Source organism: Manihot esculenta, chromosome 9 (genome assembly GCF_001659605.2).
Source record: "Manihot esculenta cultivar AM560-2 chromosome 9, M.esculenta_v8, whole genome shotgun sequence".
In the NCBI taxonomy this organism is placed as follows: domain Eukaryota; kingdom Viridiplantae; phylum Streptophyta; class Magnoliopsida; order Malpighiales; family Euphorbiaceae; genus Manihot; species Manihot esculenta.
This window is the reverse complement of record NC_035169.2, coordinates 3,937,812-3,958,441: the sequence shown is the minus strand read 5'-3', so window position 1 is coordinate 3,958,441 and position 20,630 is coordinate 3,937,812. Positions and strand designations below refer to the sequence as shown.

Genomic DNA, 20,630 nt, shown 5'->3' with positions numbered 1-20,630 from the left:
TGCCTATGACCCATATAAGGGGCACATTACCCCTTTTGCGTGACATATTCATGGGAGGCCCAACATCGGATGGGGAGGCTCTGATACCATGTTAAATTTGGGCCAGGCCTAACTCACTCCAAAAGCTAGCTCAAAGGGGAGGATTGCCTATGACCCATATAAGGGGCACATTACCCCTTTCCACAACCGATGTGGGATTCAACAAGTATAACTCAGAAATAAAAAAAAGAAACTGCTGATATTTTTCATACATGACAATAAATTATCTAACACTTAGAAAAGTAATTTTAAAAAATTGTATAAATTTTATAAAAGTAATTTGTTATTTAAATAGAGTCAAAAAAATATTTAATATAAGGTTACAATAAAATATCTTAACATAAATTGAAAATTAGTAAATTTAGAGGTTAAGGGTTCGGGTCGGTCTATATAGTGGAAAAAATATTTAATACAAAACTACTATAAATATCTTAATATAAATTAGAAACTAGAGAGTTTAGAGTTAAAAAATTTAGAGTCTATATAACAGAAAAAATATTTAATATAAGACTGCTATAATATGAAAAAATATCTTCATATATATTGAAAGAGTTCAGAGTTACTTTTTGTGAATAACTGTAAATTTAAGAGAATAAATATTTTACTAACAAAATAAAAATTTAAAAACTCTTATTAAACAAAAAGCTCTGAGAAATCCTTGAATAATGACATTATAACAACAATTATCCGGTAAACATCCATAATTTTTCATGTCTCTAAAAATCTTATATACTTCATCTATTAATCCTTTTTGGCATAGACCTTTCATAATTGTATTATATATATAAAAAGATGACTTGCGTATATAACCTTAGCCTAAAATCCTGAAGAGAGAACTCATTTTCCTGCTAGAACTTGTCAGTGATGGCATTATTGATGGATTTTTCTAGGGTTTAAGGAAGCTTTATATGAAAATATTATCAAGAATTATGGGTTAAAGAAAGATTTGAGAGGGAGAGATTGGAAGGAAATTGTGTAGCAGATGGGTAATGACTAAGGTTTCCAAAATTAAGCAAGGTTTTTTTACCTGGATTAATTTACAGATTGGTTTTAAAACTTGCAAAATAAAGAAAAGCCTTCCCTTATCTATTTTTTTTCCATTTTGATTTATTATTGGTAATTGCTAAATATGGTAATTAGAGTTGAGTTTAAGTCCATAGTTTTGAGAATAATAGGATTTGAAGTCAGTCGTAAAGTTATAGTTTCTTAAGATGGCAGAGTTGGTTTGGAGGTTAGTGGCTAATTTGTTAGGAATAGAAGATTAAGAGGCTGTTGTTGTGATCCTATAATTCTCATGGAAGATGAATGTGAAATATCTTGAAGGACCAAGAATTTGGAGAAGAAAAACTACCAAATTGACCCTCTCTCAATTAAGAGTTTATATTTTCATTCTCCTAGATATAAATTTCAAGGGTAATGATAACTTGGACACACATAAACATTAGTTAGATTCTTGATTTTTCTTCTCCCTTACCCCAAGTTCTTTAAAGTAAAGACACGTATGTTGTTTCATGCTCATTGCAAGCAAATCATGAAGACAACAAAAATGATGAAACACACATTTTGAATTACAATAAAACTCTGCTCAAGTCACTTCATATAGTATAATAATAAGGCAAAACAAAAGCTTTCAGGTTGAGTAAGACTCAAAAATAAGAAAAGTAATTGCTGCTCTTCACCTTTTGATATTTTCCATACATGACAATAAATCATCTGACACTTAGAAAAACTGTGTACAAGTGCAGATTGTTATACCAGAATGATGAATTTCAAAATGAGAGGAGAAAAAAGGAACACGTAAGAAGAGAGCAGGCACAATTTCTCTCATTGTATACATAAAACTGGAGTCTTAAGGTTCTTTTTTTGTTTTTTTTCAACTTATTGCAGACCAATGCAGTATTGGAACAGATTCAGCAAAGCTAATCTGCTTATACAACCTGAAAACTTGAGTTTAGTGCTAATCCTAAACAGTTTCTTGTAAAAAGCAAAAGCAACTAACAACACTATAGGAAATAGATTGAAGTACCAATAACTCACATTACAACGAAGACCTCTTGCATCTGCTGATCAAGTGTTGATTGTTAAAATCACTTAACATTTATGCATTTAGTAGCCTCATAACGATTACGTAGTTTGCTTAGAATGAGATCATTATTCCGCGATAAATGTACTACCAATTCTGTGGTAGCAGCATCAGCAGAGAACCCCTTATCAACCATTTCATTAATTAGTTCTGATGCTTTTGGTAAATCCTCATGCTTGAGAAACCCTTGAATGATGATATTATAACAACAATTATTTGGTAAACATCCTACCTTTTCCATGTCTTTAAATACCTTATACGCTTCATCCATTAATCCTTGTTGGCAGAGTCCTTTCATAATTGCACTATATACACAAACATCAGGTTGTAAACCAATTTCAAAAAGACTAGAAAAAAGTTCCTTGGCATCATTAATCTTCCCAACTTTGCACATACCATTGATCAAACTACTATAGATCACAAAATTAGGCTTCAACTGACTTTTCTCCATTGCTTTCAATAGTGTGAGTGCCTCATCGAGATTCCCCTGTCTACACAAGCCATCAATCATAATTGAGAAGGTTACTATATTTGGCTGTTGACCATGAGAGCACATATTCTTAAAGAGCTCCTGTGCAGTTTGGGGCCTCCCTGCTTGAAACATACCCTTTATAAGAGTAGAATAAGTAACAGCATTAGGAACTAAACCTTTATGAGACATTTCAACAAAAATATCCTTTGCATCATCTATCATTTTGCACTTACAATATCCATTGATCAAAATGCTGTAGCTAAAAATGTCAGCTATTTCATTGGTCACCATCAGATCAAATACCTTTCTAGCCTTATCAATTTGCTTGCACAGACAATATCCATCCATCAATGAATTATAAGTGACAACATCAGGTTCCACACCTCTTTGAATCATTATCTTGATTATATTCTGTGCATTTGAAACTAGTCCTTTCTTACAAAGAGTGTCAATCAATATATTGAAGGTAAAAACATCAGGGGATATGTTCCTCCCCACCATTTCTTTCAACAAGGCCAAAGCTTCCTTGAATTGGTCTGAAATGCAAAGACCATCAATTAAGGAATTGTAGGTGACCACATTAGGCTCTACACCTCTTTGAATCATTACATTGAATGTATTTTGAGCCTCTGCAACCATTCCATCCTTACAAAGTGCGTCAATCAATACACTGAAGGTATAAACATCTGGTAATATGTTTTGCTCCACCATTTCATTCATCAAGGCCAAAGCTTGGTTCTTTTGGCCTAATTTGCAAACACCGTGAATTAAACCAGTGTAAGTGATGACATTAGGTGAAATGCCCTTATTCCTCATTTGAGAGAAGAGCTCTAAAGCCTCACCAACTAGCTCATCTTTGCAAAGGGCGTCAATGATTGCACTGTATGTCACAACATTTGGCTCACAACCTCTATCAGCCATTCCCTTTAGTAGCCCAATAGCCACATTTGTTTTCCCAAATTTACACATTCCGTTTACTATCACATTGAAAGTACAAACATCAGGTTGATAACCACGTGCAACCATATCATCGAAAAATTCCACTGCTTTATCGATTTTACTCTCTATACAAAGCCCATTAATTAAGGTATTAAATGTCACAACGTCAGGCTCCAATCCGAATTTGAGCATCTTACCAAAAACAGAGAAGCCAAAATCCACAAGGTGTAAGTGGCAGAAGCAATTAATTAAGATGCTAAGAGAATAAACATCGTGTGAGATTCCTAGCAATTCAATTGTTTTGGACATGGAAAAGACAGTGTGATATTGTTTCATTTTCACAAGGGCAGATAAGAATCTACTAAATTGAGCCCTAGAAGGAAGAGGATGCATATGAATTACATGATTAAAGGAAGCAATGGCATCATCAAGGTGGGTAAAAGAAGCAGATTTGAAGTTATTTGTCAAGAAGCGTGCATCTTCAAGTGTGGAAGTAGAAGAATGGCAATAATTGGTAAATAAGAATAGGAATGGAGATTGAATGGTACCAATTGCCCCTTGTAGCTGAAGATGGAAGCTCCTGCTCTTACTCCTCCAAGGCATCTTCATCATCATCGATCTCTAGTCAGTTGTTTTTAGGGATGGATCGGAGATTGGGAATGAGGAAAGGAAATAGAGAATCGGAAAAGGAAGGTTCTCTGCCTGCAGGTAAAGTGGTAAGGATAACGAAAGGAAATTGGGAAAGGAAATGCAGAACTCGTTTATATGCACCACATTTTGTAATTTTTTTATTAATTTTTCATATAAAAATACTATACTAGATTCGATGCCTAATTAAAGGCGGTTATATAAATAATTAATTTTATTTTTAATATTTAATAAAATTCATGAAAAATATAATTAATTTTAGCTTATATAATTTTTTATTATTAATTATTTTATTTTAGTATAATAAAATTAATTTTTACCAAGCTTTACACTTATAAGAATTGTTTAGAACATTTTTATTTTGACATTTATTTGAATAATATTACAATTTTAATTAATATAATAAAAAATTAATATATAAAATTATTTCAAAATAATAAATTTTGAAATGCTCAAACTCACTACATATATTTCGCATTTTAAATTTTATTTGTTATTAATATTAACGTAAATTTATAATATATAAATTTTTTTTCTATAGATTTAATATACAGTATATTGTATTATAAATTATAAGAAATTATTTTTAAAATATGAATATATTTATATACAAAATGTCATAAAATTTAAAAAATTAAATTAAAACATTAAAATTATAAACATTTTATTTATATGATCACATAATAAATTTTAAATTAAAAAATTAAATTAATATGTGAAACTAATCATAAACATTCAAAATTATCAAAAATTTAAATACTTTAAAATCTATTCTTTATTTTTATAAAATAGTATAGAGTATTAATACTTTTATTTTTATATCTATTTATTATAATATTAAAAAAATAATTTTTACACCGATTTAATTTTTTTTTCATTGTTAAAAATTATTAGTATAAATTATTTATTGTGAAAAATTTTAGCGACAACTCAAATATTTATCACTATAAAATTAATATTTTAATAATTATAATGAAATTTAATTTTAATTTAAGTTGAAAACTAATATAATTAATTAAATATTTTTATATAATAATAAAATACAATAAACTTATAATTATTAAATTTAGTTTTCGCAATTTAAATAATAATAATTTCTTAATTATTTACCTTTAAATTATCATTTTTATATCTTAAATTCTAAGAGTATCATTTATTGACATGTATAAAATAAATTCAAGTATATATATATTAAAAAAAATCTAAAATGCTCTTCGATCTCCATGGTACAATATTATATAATTAATAATTTATGTTAGTTTAAAAATATGTCATAAGAGATACAATAAAATAAATATGTCATGATTCTGAGCGATTCATTTTAATGATAAATAAAATTTCGACATTTAAAATCGTTCGATTTTAGGATCAAAAGATCAAAAATCTTTAGATCTTGGTATTTAAAGTGCTAAAAAGTGTCAAAAGGGTAGCGAGACCTCATGATTTCATTCTCGAGGCTAATATCAATGGGAGGTTGATTGAAACCCAAGGGTGATGAATATTGAGCCGAAGACTTCCACCTAAATAGATCATGTTATTTAAATCACGTAAAAGTTATACAACAATTAAGACTTCAAATCACATACAAATAAAATGTCCTCATACCAAAATTCAGATAGATTTTAAAAAGAAATTCTAATCTTACCAGAGTCAATCAGTTTTAGACCTATAATAAAGACACAATTATCTTTTAATCAAACTATTCTCATTTTGATATTTATGATAAATCACTTACTAACTTAAAACAGATTATCCAGGTGTTTATTTGTTTTATAAATTTATATCTAATATTATATCGGCAAAGAAAATCAGGATACTATTACTAAAAACTGTTATCGATATTAATTACACTATATTTTAGGACAAATTTATACATGGATTTACTTTGAATTTATATTTTAAAATCCATATTTATTCATATTATTTACATAAAAGCTGAAACATGATAAAATAAAGATTTTTTATTTTTTAAATTAAATAATGTTAAATTCTATGTATTAAATTAAATTTTAGCAAGATTCATTAAATGTATATAAAGTACGTTTGGAATAAAACTTAAAAAAAATGAAGTGTTTCTCTAACATATTTTAAGAGAGTAATTACTAAAAGAGTAAAAAAAATTGATAATAATTAACGATATTTGATATAAAGTTAATAAAAAAATTTGAATAAAGTTATATAAATATCTGTTATTATATTTTTTTTAGAAAAAACTCAAAATTCTAGACTACCTCATTAGAATTATTTGTTTCATTTTTCTAGTTTCATAAATTATTTTATTTTTTTAAAAAATAATCATTAGTTTTTTCCCTTTTATAAATTAAATGTATAATTTTTTTCTCAGTAAAAAAGTTCAATTTTTATTTTTAATTTTTTATTTTGCAATAATTCTATTTAATGTATATGTTTAATAAAGCAGTTAATGAATAGTTTAGTTATATTGAAAAATAATATCTTAAGCATTATACAATACAAATTACGTAATGATTTTGTGAATAATGCTGTAATCAAAAGCTTCAGTCATAAGATTACATTCACATAGATTTAAAACAACTTATTGAATTAAGAAAAACTAAATATAAAATATTAAAATAGTATAGAGTATAAAAATATCGACATATATCCACAAACATCAAATTATTATCAAATTTCACCTCCAACAATCACTTAATTATATATATATATATAAAATTATATTTATGCAAAGCTAACCATATATTTTTTACGCACTAAAAAAAATTTTCATACTGAATTAATATTGATTTAGAAATACTATGAAAGCTTCGTGCTATATTAAGATTGTCAAACTATTTTAACTTCACTTATAAATAATTCAAGTATGTCATGGCACATTTTTAAAGTTAGAGTACTACAAATGTCTACCATTAAAAAATATAAACCAATATGGCATTGCATGCAATATTTCATCAATCTTTAGCAAATTTTACTTCTATACGCATGATATAGATAAAATTTTCTTGAGTGAATTAAGTACTTTCATATATTTTCTTTAAAATGAATTAATTTTTTATTTGAACATAAAAATATTTTTTATTGACTAAATTTTCAGAATGTCTTAATTAGTCAAAAATATAGATAACACTACAAGAAAAATAATCATTAATACAAAAAAAATTCATCATTAAATATTAAAAATTGATTATCGAAAATTATTAACAATCATTTTATTTGGTCATTAAATTGTCGTTAGAGATTTTCTCGTTAAAAATTTTTAACGAGGATATTATATATTAATTATTCATATTAATTATGACGACACTCTAATCAATCATTAAAATTATAATAATAACAATAAATTTATCATTTATTAATGATAATTAATATAATCATAAAAAAAATTTAATAACGACAATAAAAATTGTCATTAAAATTTAAATAAAGAATGATTACTTTTTCATATAATAAATTTAAAATATAATAATAAAAATAAAAAGTTCAACTTGTACTCGTTATAAGTTTACATGATTTATAATCTTATAACATGATTTATAAATTATATTACTTGTTAATTTATTATAAGTTTACATGATTTATAAATTATATTACTTGTTAATTTAGAGTAATTTTAGGTGATACCTTATTCCTTTCTCTTTTCAATGAAATTTTAAAAAAATATGTATTTTCAGTTAATGATCAATATTCTCAATTTTAATAAAAATAATTCACATGGTATTAAAATTTAACATAATAATAACCATTTACATTATTAATCATTAGTCATATGTCATTTTTTTTTTAAATAGAGATTGAAGATTAAAAAAATAAAATTTAAAATCTTTCAAATTTACTCGATACACTCACCACATGCATTATTCATGTCATTAATAAGAAAAAAAAATAAGAATACATTTATTTATTTATTTTTAAATGAAAATTAAGAATTGGGAGAATAGAACTTAACACCTCTCAAATGTACTTACCATTGTTTCTTATTTTTTTATTGTTCACTTAATAGGGTTGCAAATTTTTACTTTTTACTACTTATTGAAAAATATTTTTGAAATAAAAAAAACCATAAATCGAAAACTATAAATATTGGTTTCTAATTACATATTCTATTAAACCATTATTTTTACTAGTTAATTTGCTGACGTATCTTCCACTACTAACAAAAAAATCTTATACAATATCTCATTCTTCTCTTTTTCTCTTTTCTTTCATGCTAATGGACTCACAAATCCTACTACTCACCTCTCATAACCCTCCTCTCTTCCAACTCCACCTTTCATTCAAAACCCACTAACATGGAGAACTATTCAGTTAACTCATACAATCACTCCTCTCCTGTAAAGCCTATTGTTCATTTCATCTACTGATTTTTCCTTAGTTTTTGGATCTAATATTCATTCTTGACCAGATTCTCTATAAATAAATTCTCTTTCTGATGTGAGATTGTCCTTTTTTCTGTTATCTTGCTTTGCACTTTTGATTTTGCTTTATTACTTCACTTTTCAAAGGTGAAAACCCAAATTCTATTAGCTAAATAAGAAGAGTTGTACATTGCAGATCTCCTTCTCGTCAATCATAAAGCGTTATTTGGTGTTGAACTAACTATGGAAACATGCCTTAGCTTCCTCTTCTTCTTCACTTTCTTGTTCTAAGTCCTCATTTCTGTTGTCAAATTTCAGTTTAACCTTTGAAGGGCCTTTCCTAATTTTGCTTTTTCTCTTGGAAAATACTATCCACTTATGCTAAGAGGACATACAACACTTGGGTCTTAGCTTCCTCTTTGAATAATGGTAGCAAAATGACGCATTTTAGATCCATTTGCAGGGGAGTAGAATTAGAAGCAAATATAAAAGTTGTTGACATACGTCCACACAAATATAATATAAAAAGAATAGTAGAGAAATGAGCATTCAATTCATCCGTCTAGACAGATGGGTTACAAGGAGATGTAAAATGAGTTTGAGAGATAACAAAAAGGAGAGAGAAGATGTTTTATTCTAACATGTGACAGATGAGAAAGTTTGTTAATCAGTAAACCAGCAAAAAAAAGTTACAAGGAGTTTATTGTTACCTAAGTCAAAGTTTAATGGGTTTTATGTTACAAATTGAAGTTTAGGAACGATGATGTTACAACACTATAAGTTCAAGGACAATGAGTGAAATTTACCCGATTATTTGCAGATCCTTAACCAATCTATTGAAGAAAGATGCACCTATAGAGTGAGGAAGCTCAATTTCATTTGAACAGCTAAAATAGAAGATGATTGAAGTCCTCTACTAGACTTCTTACTACAATTCACTATAGGAACTGATGCAAGCAATTAGGGGAACGGGGTTGTTTAACAATAGCAAGGATGCCCTGTACATCTCCAAGGCTTTTAAACCCAGGAATTAGGCTTTATTAATTTATGAAAGGGAGTTGCTGGCTACTACATTTGCAATAAGCAAATGGAGGCATTATTTAGAACAAGGACAGTTTTTCATCAACACAGACCATGAAAGCATTAAACATCTCCCAAAGCAAAGATTGCATACCAATCAACAACAGAGGGGCATCTCAAAACTGTTGGGACTTGATTACAAGATATTATACAGAATGGATAGAGAACACAGTGGCAGATGCACTTTCTAGGAGGCCTACTGTTGTTGATAAGCAACAAATGTATAGTTTACCATTAGTGGTTATTCCATCTTGGATGCAGCACTTGGAGAATAGTTATAAAGGAGACACCAAGGCCACTGATTTGATACAACAACTCTCAATTGCTTATGCTGCTACCACCAATTACCAATTAAAGAATGGAGTTCTGTTTTATAAAACAAGAATGTATGTTGGGGACAACAAAACCTTGAGGCAGCAGCTACTGGAATCTTATCATAACTCAATAGTGGGTGGACGCTCTGGGGTTCATCTCACTTATCTAAAGTTCAAGAAGTATTTCTATTGATCTAGCATGCTAAAGGGAGTCGTGGAGTGTGTTAAACACAATGTGACATATATGCAAGATGCAAGAATGAACACCGTGTTTATCCAAGCCTATTGAAGCCCTTGCCAATTCCTACTCAGGCTTGACAAGAAATATCTATGGATTTTATTGAGGGACTCCTTAAATCGAAAGGGACGAATACCATCTTAGTGGTGGTTTGTAGGCTTACAAAGCTAGCACACTTTATGCCCTTACTCATCCCTTTTCTTCTACTACATTGGCTCATTTATTCATGGATCATATCTATAAGTTGCATGGCATTCCCAAGATTATAGTCTCTCACAGAGATAAAGTATTCACTAGCTTGTTTTGGTAGGAATTGCTTAAAAGTTTGGGCGTTAAGCTAGCTTTCAATTCCACATATCATCCTCAGTCTGATGGGCAAACGAGGAGGGTTAACCAGTGCCTAAAGAATTACCTGAAATGCATGGTTCATCTGAAACCAACACTTGGAGTTAGTGGCTTCGTATGGCTGAATGGTGGTACAATTCCACTCCTCATAGTGCTCTTAAGATGTCACCTTTCCAAGCACATTATGGCTACCCCTCTCAGCTTTCCTATGGAACTGTTAGCTGGAATGACTATCAAAGTAGTGGATAATATTTTACAAAGTAGACATAAGAAGCGACAACTTTAAAAGAAAATTTGGAATTGGCTTAGAACATAATGAAGCAGCAAACAGATTTCAGAAGGACCGAAAGAGGATTTGATGTGGGTGATTAGGTCTATTTAAAGCTTTAACCATACAGACAAACCTCATTAGCACTTGGACAGTCTCTAATTGTGTACTAAATATTATGGGCCTTATAAGATTGTTTCCAGAGTGGGGAAAATAGCATATAAGCTGGAGTTACCCCTTGAATCTTCCATCAATCCTGTTTTTCATGTGTCCTTGATAGAAGAAAGTGGGAGACTCTGTTAGCATTTCCACAGCCTTACCACAACTCCAGCATGATAACTTCATAGTGGCTCCAAAAAGTGTTACAGACTAGAACTATTCTAAGGGGAAATGACCATGTGGCACAGGGATTAATCAAATGGGTGAATCTACCACCTGAAGATGCAACTTGGGAAGATAAGGATTTTATTGAGGCTCAGTTTCCTCATGTTTCCTTTTCTTGAGGTCAAGAAAGTTCTCAACCAGGGAGTATTGTCACGTATTTTAAGAAGAAATATAGAAATAAGACAGACTAAAATGTATAGCAGGAAATATTGTGACTAGTATAAGCTGTTATAGCTAGTAGCAGTTATAGCTAGTGAGTGTACAACTATCAAGTTAGTTACTACAAAATAGTATATATCTTAGTATAATGCACATGTAAAGGCATTCTAATACATTAATGCAAATATAGCTTGCTTCCTCTAAAAACTCTCTTTCTCTGTCCAAACACTCTTCTCTTCTTCTCCTCTTTATTCCCTATTCTATTCCCATTTTAGTCTCATTAGAGCCACTGCTCTGACATTTGCATCCCTAATAATTAATATAATTTCTCAAACTATAAATACAATGAATCATAACAATGACCAACATCAAACTGGCCTAAATGCTCCTTCCATTTTGAAAAATGCTAGAATGCTCTGGCTTCCTTGACCCAATCTTCACTTGTAATGCATATCAATTTCAAAGGTAAAGAATCTAAAATAAAGGGGAAATGTATTTAAGTTAGATTTTTTTATTTGTCTTCTACCTGGTTCTTTTAAAGTTGAGACATGTAAGTTGTTTCTTGCTGTTTGAAAGCAAATCATGAAGAAAACAAAAATTATGTGATCCATACCGTAAGAATCACATATTTGAAGTACAACCAACTCTTTCTAATTATAGAAGGATAATATTTGTTAATGTATATCACAATAGAGATTACAACCTATTTATATATAAGAGACGGTATCTAAACAGGAAGGAAAATCAAGCCTATGATTATACAATCCCTAAGATTAAGCAACTAACACATCTATCAATATTTACTTTCTATATTCACATATTTACTTTCTATAACCTATAACACTCCCCCTCAAGTTGGAGCATAAATGTTAATCATGCCCAACTTGTTACATATATAATCAACTCGAGTTCCATTTAGAGCTTTAGCGAAGATATCTCCTAATTGTTCTCCAGTTCGAATATGTCCTGTTGAATATTATCTTTTATTGGACCTTTTCACGAACAAAATGACAATCAATCTTAATGTGTTTAGTCCTCTCGTGAAATACTGGATTGGAGGCAATGTGAATAGCTGCTTGATTATCACACCAAAACTTAGCAAGCACCAAATTTGTGAACCCAACTTCTTTTAATAGTTGACGTACCCACAAGACTTCACAAACGGCTTGTGTCATGGCTCGATATTCAGATTCAGCACTAGAACGAGAGACCACATTTTGCTTCTTACTTTTCCATGAGACCAAGTTACCTCCCACAAAAACACAATACTCAGTAGTTGACCTCCTATCAACCTTCGAGCCTGTCCAATCAGCATCAGAAAAGCATTCAATATTTGAGTGCCCATGGTTACCATAGAATAGGCCTCGCTCTGGGGCCCCTTTAAGATAACAAAGAATTTGTCCCACAGCATCTCACTGGGCAACAGTAGAAGAGGACATAAACTGACTTACTACACTCACTGAATATGCAATATCAGGACGAGTCACAGTCAAATTATTCAGCTTGCCAACTTATCTTCTATACCTTTCAGGATCTGCAAATGGCTCACTGTCTTCTATGGTAAGTTGAAGATTAGGAGTCATTGGAGCACTACAAGGCTTAGCATCCAATTTTCCTGTTTCTGCTAATAAATCAAGAACATATTTCCTTTGAGACAAGAAGATGCCTTTCTTACACCGCATAACTTCGATTCCCAATAAATATTTCAATGAACCCAAATCCTTTGTATGAAACTGTGTTTTAAGAAATTCTTTTAGGGATGTGATGCCAGCAATGTCACTTCCTGTAATAACGATATCATCCACATATACTACAAGTAGAATTACTCCACTATCAGAATTTTTATAAAACACTGAGTGATCACATTTACTCATCTTCATTCCAAACTGTTGGACCACCTCACTAAACCTGCCAAACCATGCCCGAGGACTCTATTTCAAGCCATAAAAGGATTTTCGAAGTCTACAAACCTTGCCTGACCCCCCCTGAACAACAAAACCAGGTGGTTGCTCAATACAAACCTCCTCCTAAAGATCACCATGAAGAAAAGCATTTTTAATATCCAGTTGATGCAAAGGCCAATCATGTGTAGCTGCCAAGGAAATAAACAATCGAACAGATGCGAGCTTAGCAACTGGGGAAAATGTATCAGAATAGTCAACTCCATAAGTTTGTGCATAACCTTTTGCCACTAAACGGGCCTTGAGCCGAGCAACAGATCCATCAGGATTTACTTTCACTACAAACACTCATTTGCACCCAATAGCCCGCTTTTCTGAGGGCAAGGACATCAGCTCCCAAGTACCATTAGTGTCAAGGGCCATCATTTCCTCTTCCATTGCAGCACGCCAACCAGGATGGGACAAAGCCTCAATAACAGTTTTGGGAACTGAAATAGAATCTAAAACAGACAAAGAATGAAACTGTGGATATAACTTCTTCAAAGCTGAGAGAGAAGGATGCCCCAAATGACAATGAACATCAAAAGGTGTTAACCGCGTGGAACATGCATGAGATTTAGGTAGTTGCTGATCCAAGACGTAGAGACCCTCTGACTCACGCCCTCTACCAATAATCTGCTTCATCGAAAGATCTTGAAAAATACAGTGATCAGGAAAGAATGAGACACAACAATTCAATGCACGAGTGAGTTTACTAACAGAAAGCAAATTAAATGCGAACTTAGGGAGACATAACACAAAGGATACAAAAAGAGAAGGGGTTAAGTTGACATTACCAGAACCCATGACAAAAGATTTAGTACCATCAGCAAGAGTAACATAAGAAGGCGATGCATGAGACTCAAGATTGGACAAAATGGTAGAATTACCTGACATATGATCGGTAGCACCAGAATCAATAACTCATTTGGAGGATGAAGACACAAGACATGCAGTAAAGTTACCTGACCCGGCAATTGCAGTGATAGAGGAGGAATTAGAGGATTTCAGAGATGCCTGGTATTGGGTGAATTATGCATACTTATCTGCAGATATCAAAATCCCCTTATCTGAAGGGGCCTCAACTGCCATATGCGTCATTTGTGTGCGCTGATTCTTATTCTGTAGTTTTTGACATTTCTTAGTATGTCTAGGTTCGCGGCAATAATAATAAAGGATTCCTCCCGTGAACAGTACCCGTGAACAGTATCAATGAACAGTGCCCGTGAACAGTACCGATGAACAGGACCCGTGAACAGTGCCGATGAACAGGACCCGTGAACAGTGCCGATGAACAATACCCGAATATGAACAGTACCAAAAAACACCTCCACCCAACACCCGAACGGCAAACAAATCTCAGATCTGACAAGGGGACGGTGTGGCGACTCCAACGACGGTGAGATCCAAATGTTACCCTTTATGGGTAACCCAAATGAACAGAGCCCTAAGTGTCAAAAAAAAATTTTAATACTTGACGAGAGAGGAAAAAAATTAAATCTCTACGAGAATAGCTCTGATACCATGTAGAAGGATAATATTTGTTGTTGTATATCACAATAGAGATTACAACCTATTTATACATGAGAGACGGTATCTAAACAGGAAGGAAAATCAAGTCTATGATTATACAATCCCTAAGATTAAGCAACTAACTCATCTATCAATATTTACTTCCTATATTAACATATTTACTTCCTATAACCTATAACACTAATCATACTGATTAGAAGATAAAAATATCAAGAAGGGGTATGCTTTCGATTCTTAAGAGATTATACTGGAGCCTAGATAATATAAATTTACAAAAACAAAATTATCCATATAACTTATCTCAACTAGTTAGGTACTAGGATATAATTGTTGTTGTATACTCCAGCCTAGACAATCTTGAAAACTAACCAAGACAGATAATGAAAGGAAATTACCATAATATTTTCAAGTACACATCAGAATTAAATGAGATCAAAGAACTTCATTCGACGTTCCACAGTTTCTCTGAAGCCTATGATAAGTAATTTGGTCAAAACCGGGTAATAGCACACAGATGACCAACAACACTTCTATCCAGAAGCTATCTTACTGGCCCCTGGTAAATCCTTGCACTCCAAGCACCCTTGAATGGTTATGTTATAACAACCACCTTTTGGTAAACAACCTCTTCTATTTTGTGGCACACTCAGTTAGCATAGTATTACTAAAAAGCAAAAACAAAAACTTTCAGGTTGAGTATGACTCAGAAATAAAAAAAAAGAAACTGCTGATATTTTTCATACATGACAATAAATTATCTAACACTTAGAAAAGTAATGTAAAAAAATTGTATAAATTTTATAAAAGTAATTTGTTATTTAAATAAAGTCAAAAAAAATATTTAATATAAGGTTACAATAAAATATCTTGACATAAATTGAAAATTAGTAAATTTAGAAATTAAGGGTTCGGGTCTGCATAGTGGAAAAAATATTTAATACAAAACTACTATAAATATTTTAATATAAATTAGAAATTAGAGAGTTTAGAATTTAAAAATTTAGAGTTTATATAACAGAAAAAATATTTAATATAAAACTGCTATAAAATATATTCATATATATTGAAAGAGTTCATAGTTACTTTTTGTGAATAACAGTAAATTTAAGAGAATAAATATTTTACTAACAAAATAAAAATTTAAAAACTCTTATTAAACAAAAAGCTCCGAGAAATCTTTGAATAATGATATTATAACAACAATTATCCAGTAAACATCCATAATTTTTCAAGTCTCTAAAAATCTTATATACTTCGTCTAATAATTCTTTTTGGCATAGACCTTTCATAATTGTACTATATATATAAAAAGATAACTTGCATGTATAACCTTAACCTAAAATCCTGAAGAGAGAACCCATTTTCCTGCCAGAACTTATCGGTGATGGCATTGTTGATGGATTTTTCTAGGGTTTAAGGAAACTTTAGATGAAAATATTATCAAGAATTTATGAGTTAAAGAAAGAAGAGATCGGAAGGAAATTGCGTAGCAGATAAGACCAGCTGTGATTCAATTTATATGTATGGGTAATGAGTAAGGTTTCCTGATGAGATTTGGACTTCCAAAATTAAGCAAGGTTTTTTTACCTAGATTAATTTACATTTTTTTCCATTTTGATTTATTAATGGTAATTAGAGTTGAGTTTAAGTCCATAGTTTTGAGAATAATAGGATTTGAAGTCAGTTGTAAAGTTATAGTTTCTTAAGATGGCAGAGTTGGTTTGGAGGTTAGTGGCTAATTTGTTAGGAATAGAAGATTAAGAGCCTGTTGTTGTGATCCTATAATTCTCATGGAAGATGAATGTGAAATATCTTGAAGGACCAAGAATTTGGAGAAGAAAAACTATCAAATTGACCCTCTCTCAATTAAGAGTTTATATTTTCATTCTCCTAGATATAAATTTCAAGGGTAATGATAACTTGGACACACATAAACATTAGTTAGATTCTTAATTTTTCTTCTCCCTTACCCCAAGTTCTTTACATTAGTTAGATTCTAGATTTTTCTTCTCCCTTACCCCAAGTTCTTTACATTAGTTAGATTCTTGATTTTTCTTCTCCCTTACCCCAAGTTCTTTAAAGTAAAGACACGTATATTGTTTCCTGCTCATTGCAAGCAAATCACGAAGACAACAAAAATTATGAAACACACATTTTGAATTACAATAAAACTCTGCTCAATTCACTTCATATAGTATAATAATAAGGCAAAACAAAAGCTTTCAGGTTGAGTAAGACTCAAAAATAAGAAAAGTAATTGCTGCTCTTCACCTTTTGATATTTTCCATACATGACAATAAATCATCTGACACTTAGAAAAACTGGGTATAAGTGCAGATTGTTATACCAGAATGATGAATTTCAAAATGAGAGGAAAAAAAGGAATACGTAAGAAGAGGGCAGGCGCAATTTCTCTCATTGTATACATAAAACTGGAGTCTTAAGATTCTTTTTTTTTTCAACTTATTGCAGACCAATGCAGTATTGGAACAGATTCAGCAAAGCTAATCTGCTTATACAACCTGAAAACTTGAGTTTAGTGCTAACCCTAAACAGTTTCTTGTAAAAAGCAAAAGCAACTAACAACACTATAGGAAATAGATTGAAGTACCAATAACTCACATTACAATGAAGACCTCTTGCATCTGCTGATCAAGTGTTGATTGTTAAAATCACTTAACATTTATGCATTTAGTAGCCTCGAAACTATCTCGTAGTTTTCTTAGAATGAGATCATCATTGCGCGATAAATGTACAACCAATTCGGTGGTGGTAGCATCAGCAGAGAATCCCTTATCAACCATTTCGTTGATAAGTTCTGATGCTTTTGGTAAATTTTCATGCCTAAGAAACCCTTGAATGATGATATTATAACAACAATTATTCGGTAAACATCCTCCCCTTTCCATGTCTCTAAAAATCTTATATGCTTCATCTATTAATCCTTTTTGGCAGAGTCCTTTCATAATTGCACTATATATATGAACATTAGGTTGTGAACCATTTTCAAAAAGACTAGAAAATAGTTCCTTGGCATCATTAATCTTGCCAGCTTTGCACATACCATTGATCAGAATGCAATAAGTCACAAGATCAGGCTTCAACTGACTTTCCTCCATTTCTTTCAATAGGGTGAGTGCTTCATCCAGATTCCCCTGTCTACACAAGCCATCAATCATAATTGAGAATGTTACTATATCTGGCTGCTGACCATGAGAGGACATATTCTTAAAGAGCTCTAGTGCAGTTTGGGGCCTCTCTGCTTGAAACATACCCTTTATAAGAGTAGAATAAGTAACACCACTAGGAACTAAACCTTTATGAGACATTTCATCAAAAAATTCCTTTGCATCATCTATCATTTAGCACTTACAATATCCATTGATCAAAATGTTGTAACTAAAAATGTTAGCTATTTCATTGGTCACCATCAGATCAAATAGCTTTCTAGCCTTATCAATTTGGTTGCCTAGACAATATCCATCCATCAATGAATTATAAGTGACAAAGGTAGGTTCCACACCTCTTTGAATCATTATTTTGATTATATCTTGTGCATTTGAAACCAGTCCTTTCTTACAAAGAGTGTCGATCAATATATTGAAGGTAAAAACATCAGGGGATATGTTCCTCCCTACCATTTCTTTCAACAAGGCCAAAGCTTCCTTGAATTGGTCTGAAATGCAAAGACCATCAATTAAGGATGTGTATGTGATCACACCAGGCTCTACACCTCTTTGAATCATTACATTGAATGTATTTTGAGCCTCTGAAACCATTCCACATTTGTTTTCCCAAATTTACACAATCCGTTTACTATCACATTGAAAGTACGAACATTAGGTTGATAACCACGTGCAACCATATCATCGAAAAATTCCACTGCTTTGTCGATTTTACTCTCTATACAAAGCCCATTAATTAAGGTAGCAAATGTCACAACGTCAGGCTCCAATCCGAATTTGAGCATCTTACCAAAAACAGAGAAGCCAAAATCCACAAGGTGTAAATGGCAGAAGCAATTAATTAAGATACTAAGAGAATAAAGATTGTGTGAGATTCCTAGCAATTCAATTGTTTTGGACATGGAAAGGACAGTGTGATATTGTTTCATTTTCACAAGGGCAGATAAGAATCTATTAAATGGAACCCTAGAAGGCAGAGGATGCTTATGAATTACATGATTGAAGGAAGCAATGGCATCATCAAGGTGGGTAAAAGAAGCAGATTTGAAGTTATTTGTCAAGAAGCGTGCATCTTCAAGTGTGGAAGTAGAAGAATGGCAATAATTGGTAAACAAGAATAGGAATGGAGATTGAGTGGTACCAATTGCCCCTTGTAGTTGAACATGTAAGCTCCTACTCTTCCTCCTCCAAGGCATCTTCATCATCATCGATCTCTCGTCAGTTGTTTTTAGGGATGGATCGGAGATTTGGAATGAGGAAAGGAAATAGAGAATTGGAAAAGGAAGGCTCTCTGCCAGCTGGTAAAGTGGCATGGATAACAAAAGGAAATTAGGAATTGTTTATATGCGCCACATTTTGTAATTTTTTTATTAATTTTTCATATAAAAATATTATTTAATAACAAATTAAATTTATCATTTTATAATAAATAATTTTGTAAATATAAATGCAATTAAGTCTCACGTTATTGAAGAGTTAAATAATTTTAATTTAAAATTTTGGATAAATTAAATCTCTATATTATTACTCAAAAATTAAATAAATCATAATTTAACATAATATTATTTTTTAATAATAAAAATTTTTATATGATAAAACTTTATTTATATAATTTTAGAAATTATTTATTATATTTATATATATTTTAAAATTTTTAATTTTAATTAAAATACTAAAATTTTAATGTTTTAAATTATAAAAATAATATTTTATTATTAAAAAATAATATTAAGTTAGAATCTATTTAGCCTTTAATAAAATTACATAGTTTAATTAGCTTAAAATTTTAAAAATTTTAAATTGAATTTATGTGACTCTTAATAAAAATATAGAGATTTAATTAAATTTATTTTCATAAAAATAATATTTTATTATAACCGTACCTTATATTTAATTGAATTTATTTCAAAATTAATTAATTTTGTTAATTTTATTTTTTAAAATAAAATATTATAAATATAATTGTAGAATATTGATTTTTTATTTTATTAAATAATATTCCTTATTTAATAAATAATTATCAATGTATATTTTTAAAAATATTATTATAGTCTAATTGTATATAATATAGATGAGGAAAAGATAAATAGTTTATTGTTTAATTTTACTCTAATATAATTAGAAATTTAAAATGACTAACTTTATATAATTTTTTATTATTAATTACTTTATTTTTGTATAATAAAAATTAATTTTTTTTTTACAAAGCTTAACTCTCATGAGAACTGTTTGGCACATTTTTATTTTGACATTTTATTTGAATAATATTATAATTTTAATTAATATCAGTAAAAAATTAATATATAAAATTATTTCAAAATAATAAAATTTTGAAATGTTAAACTCACTAAATATATTTTGCATTTTAAATTTTATTTTATTATTAATAATATTAACGTAAATTTATAATATGTAAATTATTTCTATGCATTTAATAGACATTATATTGTATTATAAATTATAAGAATAATATTTTTAAAGTATGAATATATTTATGTACAAAATTTCATAAAAATTAAAATTATAAACATTTTATTTATAAGATTACATAATAAATGTTAAATTAGAAAATTAAATTATTGTGTGAATCTAATCATAAAAATATAAAATTATCAAAAATTTAATATTTTTATTAAATGTTTATTGCTAAAAATTATAATTATCTTTTTAAC

General features: G+C 30.1%; 2 protein-coding genes across 2 annotated transcripts; both read right to left on the bottom strand.

Moving 5' to 3' along the window:
* Positions 1 to 822: 822 nt before the first annotated feature.
* Positions 823 to 19,247, bottom strand: LOC122724585 (pentatricopeptide repeat-containing protein At1g63330-like). The gene is made up of 2 exons (XM_043960039.1): positions 18,604 to 19,247; positions 823 to 3,585 (listed from the first exon to the last, which is right to left on the bottom strand). The coding sequence occupies exons 1-2, from the start codon at positions 19,164 to 19,166 to the stop codon at positions 2,127 to 2,129; spliced, it is 2,022 nt and encodes a 673-aa protein (XP_043815974.1). The 5' UTR covers positions 19,167 to 19,247; the 3' UTR covers positions 823 to 2,126.
* On the bottom strand, positions 17,021 to 18,553 carry LOC122724586 (pentatricopeptide repeat-containing protein At1g62930, chloroplastic-like). The gene has a single exon (XM_043960040.1). The coding sequence runs from the start codon at positions 18,133 to 18,135 to the stop codon at positions 17,446 to 17,448; it is 690 nt and encodes a 229-aa protein (XP_043815975.1). The 5' UTR covers positions 18,136 to 18,553; the 3' UTR covers positions 17,021 to 17,445.
* Positions 19,248 to 20,630: the final 1,383 nt, after the last annotated feature.

Coding starts and splice junctions, on each gene's coding strand:
- LOC122724586 (XM_043960040.1), bottom strand. CDS start 18,135: ATGATAGATGATGCAAAGGAATTTTTTGATGAAATGTCTCATAAAGGT.
- LOC122724585 (XM_043960039.1), bottom strand. CDS start 19,166: ATGATGATGAAGATGCCTTGGAGGAGGAAGAGTAGGAGCTTACATGTT. Junction 3,586..18,603: donor TATCAACCTAATGTTCGTAC/TTTCAATGTGAT, acceptor TGATGTTTGTAC/TTTCAATGTGATAGTAAACG.